Raw genomic sequence first — 12,137 nt, 5'->3', positions numbered from 1 at the left:
AGTTCATTTTTCCTTCCAAAAAACCCCCAAAAAACAGGGAAATAAGAGCAACAGATAATCTTTCAGCTTTCATCTACATACATTTTATGAAGTGGAACAATTATGGATGTGCTAAAAACACATTGTAGCATGTATTGCCTCACAACAAGCAGAGCCGTGGGAGAGAAGGGCATTAGGGACACTGACTCTGGAAATAAACATGGCTGTTTCTGAGGCAGAAAGGCTCATCTGTTGCTCATATGAAGGGCTTTTGTGCGGTTTGCTGGTTGGAGTATGTTATTCTGGGCTGGACTCGAGTCTTTGGGATGAAAGCGTGGGGTGTCCCTGGTGTTTGTCCCAGTGGTATTAGCACATCAGCTCTGTGTAGACACTGTGTGTGTGTGTGTGTGTGTGTGTGTGTGTGTGTGTGTGTGTGTGTGTGTGTGTGTGTGTGTGTGTGTGTGTGTGTGTGTGTGTGTGTGTGTGTGTGTGTGTGTGTGTGTGTGACCGTCCGTGCTTTGACCTCAGCTGGGTTCATGCTCAGAGTGTGACCCTCAGAGCCAGGTTTCCACCCCAGGTCTGACAGATACTCTGCGGTGCATTTTAGAAACACATTTTCCACAGCACTGTGCACCTTCTGGGCTCTACTGTTGGACTGGCAACAGGAGCAGGTCTGTCACACATCATCACACGTTCACCACACTTCATATGATACTGTGTCTATGTATACCTTTGAAATACAGTGACACATTGTTTCACTCTGTTTCCTTCTTCTGTGGTATCTAAAGAAATTAATGGATTTCAAACACTTTTTCTGTGCTTCAGCAGGAAAAATTTGCTTGCAATGAGGTTGTGTGAGTGATCTCTTATTTAGTCTGTTGAATCTTATCTCACCAGTTCATTGCTAGCTGCAGCCACTAGATGGCATCAGTCAGGCCTCATCTCACACGGAGGACAGCGGGTCTGAATGCTGGTCTAAGATTTATTGTGCTTTTTAATGTATCGGCTGACATGGTGTTCGTATATTTGTGTTTACACATCATTCTTACGTTTCACTATATGATGTGAAAATATTAGGTTAATGGTTTATGTAGTGTGTCTGTGTAGTGCTGTCAGAGCATTCAACTGGAGCAGCCGTGGTTTTGGGCACAGAATTATACAATAAATATACAGCGGACAACAGCTTCAAAAAGATGGTGGATTTTCCCAACAAGAAAAAAGGTCCTAAAATTTTTTAATTAACTTTTACTGGAATATATAATCTATTTGCTGTTATAACACACTACCTTTCACTTTCATATGTGTAATATTATTACATATAATGCATGTACTGTATTTCTGTGTGCTCTGTTACTGTTAGATTTACAGAATATGACTATGTTTACAATGTACACAAAAACACGTCAAGGCTTTATATGTTCAGCAGACAGAGGACTCTTCCTAAACATGTTTTTGCAACTATATAATTGATATTGACAGTATAGAACAAATAACCATTTTCACAGTGGACAGCTATACATGTGGTTATACACTATGTGGTTATATACTACTATTTACTGTGGTCAAAGATCTCATGAAAAAAGAATGTCTAAATAAAACAATGGGACCTAACAGTTTCTGAGAAGAATATGTGAAGTATCTTGATGTGAGTATTGTGAGGAAATCGATGTTTGTCTGACAAGAGATGAGAGACAATGATGAGATGTGGACCTTTCCTCCTTGTATCTGAAAACAGAGGACTGAAATTCAGTGTTAAAGTACTGAGTAAAGTGGTGTTTGAGGGATCTCAAATCTTACTCCATCTGTGGTATGCAAGTAAGTACCTTCTGTGACACACTGCTTGTTTCTCTATGTGGTGTGTGGTGTGTGTATGTGTGTGTGTGTGTGTGTGTGTGTTTGTGGGGGGGGGGGGGGGGGGGGGGGGTGCATGGGGAGTTACTGTGAAAGTGAGGTGACCGGGAAAACAGCTGGTGAATGTGGCCATAGTTATGTGTTTGAAGGGCTGGTTGAGTAACAATGGTTAGGGATGTGTGTGTGTGTGTGTGTGTGTGTGCATGTTTCTGTGTGAGAAGCAGGGAGGGAGGGAGGGAGGGAGGGAGGAGTGGAGAGCGAAACACAGAGCGAGCGAGAGAGAGAGAGGGAGAGACTTGGTGTGATTTGTTTAGTGATCATAGCCAATAGAAAGCTCAGTCTGTGATAACATCCACATGCTGGTGACGGAGAGGAGCCAGAAGTGAGACTTCAAACGCAGCGCGGAGACGCCGAGACACCTGAGCCTCGTCCGCTCCTTCACTTGATGGGCATCGGCGCTGCTTCTTCCCCAGGACCCTGCACACCCGACTCTCTCCCCTGACCACTGCTGGAATACCCCGCTGCCAACACCTCCACCACTCCGGGACACTCTGGACAAGAGGTAACAGAATGACCGGTCCCACATTTACCCAGCAACTCAGTACCTATAAGCTTATTCATTGATTTGTGCCAAACAAATTCATTTATTATACTGATTTCACAGAAAACATTCTGTAAAGTCTTAATAGCAGCCTAAATATTAATATCTTTGTACAATGTCATGTTGCTGCTTGTAGTTCAACAGGACAAAATCTACAGTTGGAGACTAATAAAGTTCATAATCATAGAAAAAAGGGAGGGTTAATTCATTCTTCGATTTATGTTCAAATGTTCAGTCCTCTCCTGTATCTCAGGCGCTATGAATTACATTATTAAAAGACATTATGGTTAATGAGAACAGTGAGAAAGGATTGCATCACTGGTAGCGCTGCAGCAATTAAAAGAACCAGAGAAAAGTCAGCTGAAGAAAGCAGAATTTGGACTGTTTGCAAATCGGAGCACTGGGACGCATTTGCGGGGCTTTGATCTAACAGAGATGAATTGTGCGGGGAGAGTGTTATATAAACGAAAGAGTGACTCCAGAGAACCGCTGATGGAACGTTTCCCCTGGTCTCGGCTGTGGCGTGTGTATGTGTGTGTGTAAGAGAGAGAGAGAGAGAGAGAGAGAGAGAGAGAGAGAGAGAGAGAGAGAGAGACGGGGCGTGAGAGAGGGAGTGTGTGTGTGTGTGTATGTGTGTGTGTGTGTGTGTGTATGTGTGTGCATGTGTGTGTGTGTGTGTGTGTGTGTGTGTGTGTGTGGCAAACGCTGGGGTTAATGATCCGATTAATAATTTGTCGTCAAGCCGGTGACTGCTCCACCTTGCACAGTTAGCTTGTTTGGTAAAGAGGATTTGGTGGAGAGAAAAAATCTGTGTTTTTGATTTCTTAGATCAAATGAGGTATTTTTTTTCCAGAGACAACCACAGAGCTGGGCTGCTTGATAAAAAAATTCTCTGGAGAATGCCTCCAGACAACACCGAATGAACCAAGTGCTAAGTTCAGAGCACATATAGGCGTGTGTGTACATAAATGTACACATGTGCATATATATTCAAGCATACAACCATTTATATGTAAGAATATGATTTCACAGAATCTTAAATATAAATACAAAAGCAATTCTCTTAGCAACCAAAAAAATTTAAGCATTAGAATCATCTAATCATAGAAGCAAAGTCACTTTGACTCTGAAAGTGGCATGATTCTTTGAAAGATAAGATTAAAAAATCTTTCAAATTTCAACAGTTTGTCAGGACTAAAAAATCTGTTTGTTCCAGATAACCAGTTAGTTAATGTATCATTCATGCCAGGACTAGTAAATTATGTGATACATGTGATAATGCCATGTGTCACATACTGTAGACATAAATTATGATATCCTTAATTTCCAGGACCTAGATTTTAGGAAAATGTATTTATTATGTAGTTTTTCCTGACAAAAATGTTTGCAGCTGTTAAAATGCTGAGTGTAGAAGATATAACAAATGTAACTATAATCCATCTAGAAAGAGTAGTTTAGCAGCATGCTGTCTCTGTATGTCCAAAAGAAAAAATCAGAAGGCTCCAAGAAACTAACAGGTTCCTTTTCCATGTCCAAATTACAAATTGCTGACAAAAAGTGAAAATCAAAAGGGTGAGGAGGTGTACAAAGCAAGGTGTTTATTTGCCAGTATCATGTTTTACACACTCTACATTATGTCCTTCTTTCTCTCTCTCACGTGAAGTATACATATCCAAATTAGTTCGACTTTACCCAATTACTGCTCAGTCCGTGTGCCGCTTTGTACAGCTGCAGTGTGGAGTGTGGTCAGGATTTGTTTTGTAAATAATGTTTTCTTAAGGTTGTGATTAAATCCCCATTGGTGGTAGCCTAGTTAATGAAAGGGTGTTTAACTGCTGTGGGTGAGCCAGAACTCCAGAGCCGGGTGCAAGGTTTACAGAAACATTGTAGTAAGCTTTTCAATAGACTCTAAACTATCTAAACATGTGGGGGGATTTGTCAAGACTAGTTGTAGCAGAAGGTGTTTCATTAAAGATTTTTGGCAGTACATTGACAGGAATAATGAAAATGGACTGAACCCTTCTACAGACCGTAAGAAAAAAAAAAAAAAAAACCCAAACAGTTCCACCTAACAGCAGGTTTTGATAAGGAGAACACTGGTCATCTCTTATGAAGAGCTAAATAATCTTAGGCGGCATGAGTCTGGGTATTTTGAGGCTGCGGTTTTTCCCTTCGTCTCTCTAGGTAGAGTGCTATTGCTCTGTTGTCATGTCCTGAGTGCAAGTGCTGTGAAAAGACCTAACCACAATAAAACATCTAAATTCAATCTGCTTCCACGAGGAACCTGTGATCGAAGCATGTTTGAAATATCGTTGATGCCATTTTTTCCTCCTCTCTCTATGAGGAGAAATGTCTTGAGAAGATAGATTAAAAAATTTTCCACGAGTGCACTGCGCGCTTTTTACTGACGGGAGGCAAAGGAACAGCTCTGACCTCTCCAATATTAAGCATTTTGTGCCTGTGAGCTACCCAAATGACAGACGAAGATGCCAGCACAGAAGGTAGCAAGACAGGGCAGATTTAAATGTTGTGCCTGTTGAGATGACTTGCGTCCCTGCAACGCACTAGGTGTTAGTGCAGATGGACAGGAACGGTCAAATCAGATATCCTGAACAGTGCGGTGTCTTGGCGTCTCCGATGCTGATGCAGCGTCAGACCCACACCCTTGTCCCACACGCCTCCACGCGACTGCGGCACGCTGGTCTCACGCCCGCTTGTATATCATGTCACCTGCGCTGTGGCTCCCTGTAATAAAAACCCAGCTCCCGTGCGCTCCCGCCACACACAACCACTGCCGGCTCCATTTTGTCCAGTCATTTTTTTTTTTTCTTCGCTGAGGGGGTTTTTAATTTGCCGTGATCCCTATCCGGACTGCCCGTCGACAGTGGGGCTTTTATGGTAGACAGCGGTCTAACTCCGGTAGATCCCGCGCTGATCCTCCCCTGGCCCCCGGCCTGGTGTATTCGCTGAAGGCTTTTGGATCCTTGTGCTCTTCCCTAATCCTGACCATCTTCCCCTTGTCCCCGGGGCAGAGGAGGACAAGGGCCAGTGTGCAGGGGTGATCCGTACTCCTGAAGTCAGAATTACCATGGTGATGGTGGCGTTAGAGACGGGCGGGGGGGGTGGGGGACGCTTTTGGCTCTGACTCCCCTGTTATCCTGACGGGCTCCCTGGGCCTGGGGGTCACCCCTCGCCGTCCTTCAGCGACTCGGCCCTCGTGTTTGGTTTTCCGCGCCGCTGGTTTACTCAGGGAGATAAACAGAGGGGCGAGTCGCACGGCGCTGGCACCTCGGAGAGGGTGGGCGCGGCAGCTGCGATACCCCCCCACCCGCACGCCTTCTAACACTAACGCCGCCAGTCCCCCCCCCCCCTCCCCTCCCCCTCACCACCCCGGACTGGCCGCCCCTCGAGATCGCTCAGGATCTGAGGCGTTGCTGAGAATACCAAACCGACCACAGGCGGCCCAGAAACAGAAACAAAAGAGCAGCCGGGGGGCTTGTTATTCGTTTCATACCACATGTGGGAGCTAAGTAGTTGAGTCTCTTTTGAAACAGAAGGGGTAGACCCACATGAGGACTATCTCTCAGCTGGTGGCAATTATAAAGGGTGTGGGTGGGGGGGGTTGCGGTTGCAAGCCGATGTCCAAACAGCTCCAGGCATTCTCATTGTAACCACATTTTGCAAGTTCTTTTAAACACCTTGAAATTTTGTTTTCATAACAAATGAGCTGGAAGACATACTTTTGTGGAAATGCATGGGAGTGATTGCACGGTGTGTTATAGACATACCTTGTGTGACAGTACCTAACACTTTGGGGGACTACTTCATGCATTGCTGCAGATTCTATTATTCATGTAAAAACAAAATATGAAAAACATTCGGATAGATGGTTATCCCATCAATAAATTTATCTCAAAATGAGATCAAGGTAATCTATGGTAACTGACAGAGATAATGAATGTCTTCCATGAGAGACAGTATTGTCACTGAGTTGTAACAGGTGGGAGCTGAGAAACCCAGTGTCGCTGGACATTGCTATCGGGTAGGAACACGTCTTTTAGCTACGACCAAACATTTGTAAATGAGCAATGCTTCTCTCCACTGCAAGACACCTCAGCTCACAACACTAGAAATGACATGTTTTACCAGTGGTTCCATATATGGGTTTTTCCAAGTAGTCTGCAAAAGCCATCTTGTGTGGGAACCAGCAGCCCAGGGGTCAGACATCATCGCAGCAGCCCAATTTGGAATAACTGGGGGGTCACCAGGCCCCTGGGGCAGCCCACAGCACCGGTAACCTGGACACAGACAGGGCAACAGAATCTCTACTCTCTGCGGACAAGGCTCAGAATTTTAGTAACACAATACGGCGGGATATGCCCCTCCATTACTAGGCCCTTTTCGAACTCTCCAGTGTTCCGTTTCAGTTGACTCCATTGTGATCCGCAGAATAATGCTGAGTGGTCGACTCGCAAGCAAGGCGACTTACTCCAGTGCTCCTTCTGCAATGTGAGGGGGTTTTGTATTTCTTGGAGGACCTGGCCTCTTGGCTGTGCGGACGCAGTTCTTCCTCTGGCTCCGGGAGAGTGTTCGCCGTCTCCGCCTCGCATCCCCAGGGGTTATTGAGACTCCAGTGGGGCGTCTTGGTGAGACTGAGTGGGAACGAAGAGGGAGCAGGGGCTGGTGCGATTTTTCCGATGTAAGCGCCGCACAGCGTCATTACCCCGAACCGCAATTTGTTTTTCAGGGAGATTTATGGGGCAAGCTGACTGAGGCTACCATATTGTACTTAGCGAAGTTTAGAAGCCGTGACAGACTGAAGCAGGGACTGCAGAATACATCTATCGTCTCCTGTGCAAATAGCCAGGGTTCGTTTGACCACTGGGGACCTGTAATTCATGCACTGAAGAACAAAATATTCAAACAAAAAAAAAAAAAGATGTAGAAAATGAAACAACAGTTTATAGAGAACACATTATTTGGGACGTGATTTATCTGTTTATAATGTATTTCTTCAAATTGGGACACAAAGCTCACTGGAGCTGAAAGCCTCTCCAAACAGAGAGCGGGTAGAGTAGAAAAGGTGAGAAAAGATGGTGTCACGCTTCACAGAAGCTCTGAGAGCAGGAGTCAGGGAGAGGTTGGGGCGAAGACGCTGCCCTGACCTGACACAGAACGCCCTCCTTCAGAACACCATTCCGCTCACAGGGGACGCCAGGTCCCCCGTCTCCCTGAGGTTGACAAATGTCAGATACTCTTTGGAGACAGGGGGAGCGAGTGGGGTTATGATGGGTCTTTCAGTAAGTCCCTCAGATTTCGTCTGAGACAGCCAGGGCAGGCTGCGATTGCTGTGCGTGGACAGACCCATTAAGTCCTACACTGGGCTGATGACCCCTCGAGATAGCCACTGGAATAAAAGCTGCCACTTTCAGAAGGGAAAAAAAACTTGCCCCTGTTCTTCAGGGTGTCTCATTTCAAGTTCCAGAGCCTGCATTGTGGATTCCTACAGCCTGCAAAATGTGACACTAATTCTATTTAGTGCAGTAAAGGCCATCCTACAGACAGAACTTAACTGGGGAAATCCAAAAAAATTATAACATAATGCACGTGTTATTTTTAACACAGAAATCTTTAATGAGAAGGTTTTTGAAAAGTACAATGTAATGTCTCCAAAAGGACCACATAAACATTCATAAACATGCCAAAGTACAGTACATACACTTTGAGAGTGCGCAATATCACCATCCTGCACAATGCGGCATTATCATGAAAATTGTGATTTAGTATTTCGTAGTACTGCTCCTAGAAAGCGCTGTCATTTAACCACCAGCAATAAAAAAAGAAATTCCTAAAGATAAGAGCAGGCATGAATCAAGCCGAGTGGGGCGTGAGAGAGGGGACCCTGGAGGAATGGCAAGAGGACAGCGTGTGACGATCGTGGCACACCAGTTTCAGAAAAGCAGCCGCCAGTGTTTATCTTTCTGCCGCCACATCTGCTGCAAACATGCCCCGTCTGATGAGCAGAGCTGCCCCCCCGCCCCCTTCAGCTGCCGGTTCAAAATCATTTTAGCACGGATTCATTCTTCCCGCTGAGCTTGACAAAGTGACAAATTAAACTTAATCTGTCTCTTCCTGTCCTCGGAGGAGGAAACTATTTGAAAATGGTGGAGAGCTCGAAGGGTTTGCTGACCCCTCGGAATGGATCTATTCCCGCAAACGAAGACTTGGAGGAGTGCGGGGGGGGGGGGGGGGGGGTGCAGAGGAGTGCCTGGGAGGGCAGTTGTTTTGTCAGTATCACACGACAGTATGGCAGTTTCCAAGCTTAACATCCAAACGCTGGGCTTTGATGGGCTGTTGAAAGAGAAACCCCATCTCGTGGGCCCAGTCAGAGCCGGGATGAAAGTCTACATTCTCAGAACTGTACTAATATTATTCATGTGGTTTTGCTAAATATGTTTACATATCTATAGCATGTCTCATGACTAGACTAAGCAAAATCTGAATTATTTTCCTCTGAATCCAATCAAATTGACTTCCTTTTCTCCTTACAGGATTTTTAAGTGTCCCCTTTGATTAACGGTTGTGTTTATTTTCAGAAGTTTTTATGACTGGCAAAACAGCAAATAAATGTAATGGCTCAATTAAACCAATTTTTACTTCACACGATGGATTAATTTCCCCATTTTCATGAAAAAGAAGATGAACAGAACTGCATGAAACAAATGACCATTCTGGTTTAAAATGTATTCAGTGCTTAAATTTCAACATTGCCCTGCACTTCATAAATTTAAAGTTCGATTAGTATAATTGCACTGGTCTCTTGGAGAGAGAGGGAGTGTGCTTGGATAAAGCACTTCAGGAAAAGTGAAAACGTCAATCTTTTAACAGCTGGAACAAGGGAGAGTTTTATGGCTGGTGAAAGAAGCAGTCAGACAGATTATTTCAGCCGGGCTCCATTTTGCCTGAGGTGAGTCTTGTACTGATAACAGATGAGATGTAGCTCAACTGGAGGAAGCGAGAAAAAGGGACACAGAGAGCCTTCCCAGATTGCACCAGTACTGTAAGCTCAAAGTGAGGTTTAGCACTGAGCTCTACACAGCCACAGCACCATCTGCGTTCCGCTTCCTGCCGAAGCTTCAAAGATAATTTATTGAAGGAGACCATCTTAAAAAAGATGGGCCAGGCACCCATGTGACCCAACTCTACAGTCCAAAGGCAGTGTCAAAAAGGAAAGGATTACCCCCTCATAATGAAAATGATCCTGTCATAGCTACAGTGCACTGTCTGGTTGTTAAATCGGTTTACCACCAAAGTAGTTTATGAGAAACAGAGGCGAGATTAGTGGCAACCCCGTGCCATTTGGTTACACACCCCTACATCTGCTGGCACTGGTTGGGTGATGTCATAAGCACAAAGATTTTCTTTTTTTGGTCTCTGCATTCAAAGCTAAACCACATGGCTATAAACTCATCACTCTTGTATCTCAACCAATGGTACCAAACAGCTGCTGAGTTTCTCACCATTTGGTAATGCCTGGTGCTGTTCTCGGCAGTGCTCGTGTGTTGCCTGCTCTGTACTGTGAGCTTAAAGATAGATGTGAACACATTGGCCGAATAGGTGGAAGTGAGCATTAAATGAAATCAAAATTCTTACCCAGTTGATGACAGCAGTACTAAGCTTATGTGTTGTTCAGGCTCTTAATTCGCACACAGACAGGAGGGGGGAAAAGATGACATTCTATGCCACAACCATGGTAGGGTCTGAGGAAATAAAATTAATTCATTTAGCTAACCCTTACAGCAGTGAGTGAGCATTCTTAAGTCGGACAACTTGAGACGGACCAGAAAAACCCCACAGCATTGTCATATTAATTGCATGCTGCCGAATTGAAAGCAAGGTCACCCGAAAAAGACATTGAGAGAGATGACCGTGAATAACCCCTTCAGTCCCAGATCAGCTGCTACCTTCCAGTGCGCCCCCCCCCCCCCCCGCCTCTACCTCCTCTGTTCTCTGTAGACGTAACTCTCCCATGTGTCCTGAGACAGCGCCAGTCCTGAGAATGGGAGGAGCCGAAACAGAGGGGTTATCTGTGAGGGGGCCGTTAGCTAGGGATAATGTTGCACTGAGGTCTTAGAGAGGCCAAGAAGTAGGGCTTGACACTGCACATACTGTTCCCGAAAGGAGAAAAAGGTCCCGTTCAAAAGAAAAATGCTTAATTACCTGCTTAACGACCTCCAGCCCTGCTGGGAGGATTGGACCCTTGACCCGTCCTACAAGGAAGAGGCTGTGTGTTTGTGTCAGGGTTAAGTGCTAAGTATACAAGACGTTTGGGTAGATGTAATCAAGAATAGGCTAATAATAAAAGTAACATTATGCCTTGTGACTATGGAACAGGGTTATAAAGGGTCAAGCTACACTACACTCTAACTTTGTTCGGTGTGCATTCATGCTGTAGGTGCTGTGCTGATGTTCTGTAAACTTGGGAGAACACTAACCTCTCTCTTCGTTCCCTTCTCTTCAAGGATGTACTGGAGGTTTGTTCTGTCTGTCCTGCTGGCAGGCGTACTGTGTGGGGTCGTGGAGTCCAGGAAGAACCGGCCGCAGGGGTCCATCCCCTCGCCCTACAAGGGCCATGACAACACCTCGGACCGGCGGACGCGCAAGCAGGAGGTGCTGGCGTCCAGCCAGGAGGCGCTGGTGGTGACGGAGCGCAAGTACCTGAAGAGCGACTGGTGCAAGACGCAGCCGCTGCGGCAGACGGTGAGCGAGGAGGGCTGCCGGAGCCGCACGGTCATCAACCGCTTCTGCTACGGCCAGTGCAACTCCTTCTACATCCCGCGGCACGTGCGCAAGGAGCAGGAGTCCTTCCAGTCCTGCGCCTTCTGCCGGCCGCACAAGTTCACCACGCTCACCGTGGAGCTGGACTGCCCCGACCTGCAGCCCGCCTTCCGGCACCGCAAGATCCAGCGGGTCAAGCAGTGCCGCTGCATATCGGTCAACGTAAGCGAGTCCGGCAAGCAGTGAGCCCGCACCGTCCCGCCTGGGGGGGCGTGGGGGGACGGGGAAACCCCCCACCACGGCCCCATGCCCCCACGGCACCATGGGCTGCTTCACTTCTTATTTCTTCTTAAAGGAGAGCTCTTACGGGACTTGGTTGTATAAACGGGGACTGATGAGTATGTTGCCGACGACAAGAGACAGTGAATCCGAGCCAAAAGTGTCCGGGGGCGGGGGGGAGAGAGAGACAGTCAGACAGGGACAGTCAATCCATATGCACTGAGCTGAATGAGATTATTGATGGGTGGCAAAAGAAAAATCACACGGAATGACCCATCTGCAGACTCTGCTGGCCGCCACCATATCCATCCCCTGCTCACATCAGTATATGAACAGGCTTGTGCCTCGGCTGTGCACGCCCTGCAAATTTAAACTCCGTCCCCACCTTGCCCAACCCGCGGAGCACCAGCCCTGTGAAGACGAACTCTGTAGGGCTGGAGGACTGCCGTTGGAGTGGGCAGGCGTGCCTTTTGCTCTCGCTCCCAACCCCCACAATCGAAGCCACCATTTTATAGCGTGAGGCTGGAGGCCCGATACAAGAGCGGTGCCGAACTGATAGCACCTAATGAGTCTGATGGCGATAAGAGTGTGCCCCCCCCCCCCCCCACCAACACCCCCCCCCCCCGCTCCGCTTGACTGAGCTCCTGGG

At 46.6% G+C, this 12,137-nt stretch overlaps 1 protein-coding gene across 1 annotated transcript; it reads left to right on the top strand.

The window, feature by feature from the left end:
• The first annotated feature begins 2,170 nt into the window (after positions 1-2,170).
• grem2b (gremlin 2, DAN family BMP antagonist b) lies at positions 2,171-12,092 on the top strand. The gene is made up of 2 exons (XM_036540997.1): positions 2,171-2,392; positions 10,954-12,092. Exon 2 carries the CDS (start codon positions 10,955-10,957, stop codon positions 11,453-11,455), a length of 501 nt encoding a protein of 166 aa, XP_036396890.1. The 5' UTR covers positions 2,171-2,392; position 10,954; the 3' UTR covers positions 11,456-12,092.
• The last annotated feature ends 45 nt before the right edge of the window (positions 12,093-12,137 follow it).

Source organism: Megalops cyprinoides, chromosome 1 (genome assembly GCF_013368585.1).
Source record: "Megalops cyprinoides isolate fMegCyp1 chromosome 1, fMegCyp1.pri, whole genome shotgun sequence".
In the NCBI taxonomy this organism is placed as follows: domain Eukaryota; kingdom Metazoa; phylum Chordata; class Actinopteri; order Elopiformes; family Megalopidae; genus Megalops; species Megalops cyprinoides.
The sequence above is the reverse complement of the archived record's forward strand: the minus strand, read 5'-3'. Positions and strand labels throughout refer to the sequence as shown.

Excerpts from the sequence above, each read along its gene's own strand:
- grem2b (XM_036540997.1), top strand. The coding sequence starts at position 10,955 with ATGTACTGGAGGTTTGTTCTGTCTGTCCTGCTGGCAGGCGTACTGTGT.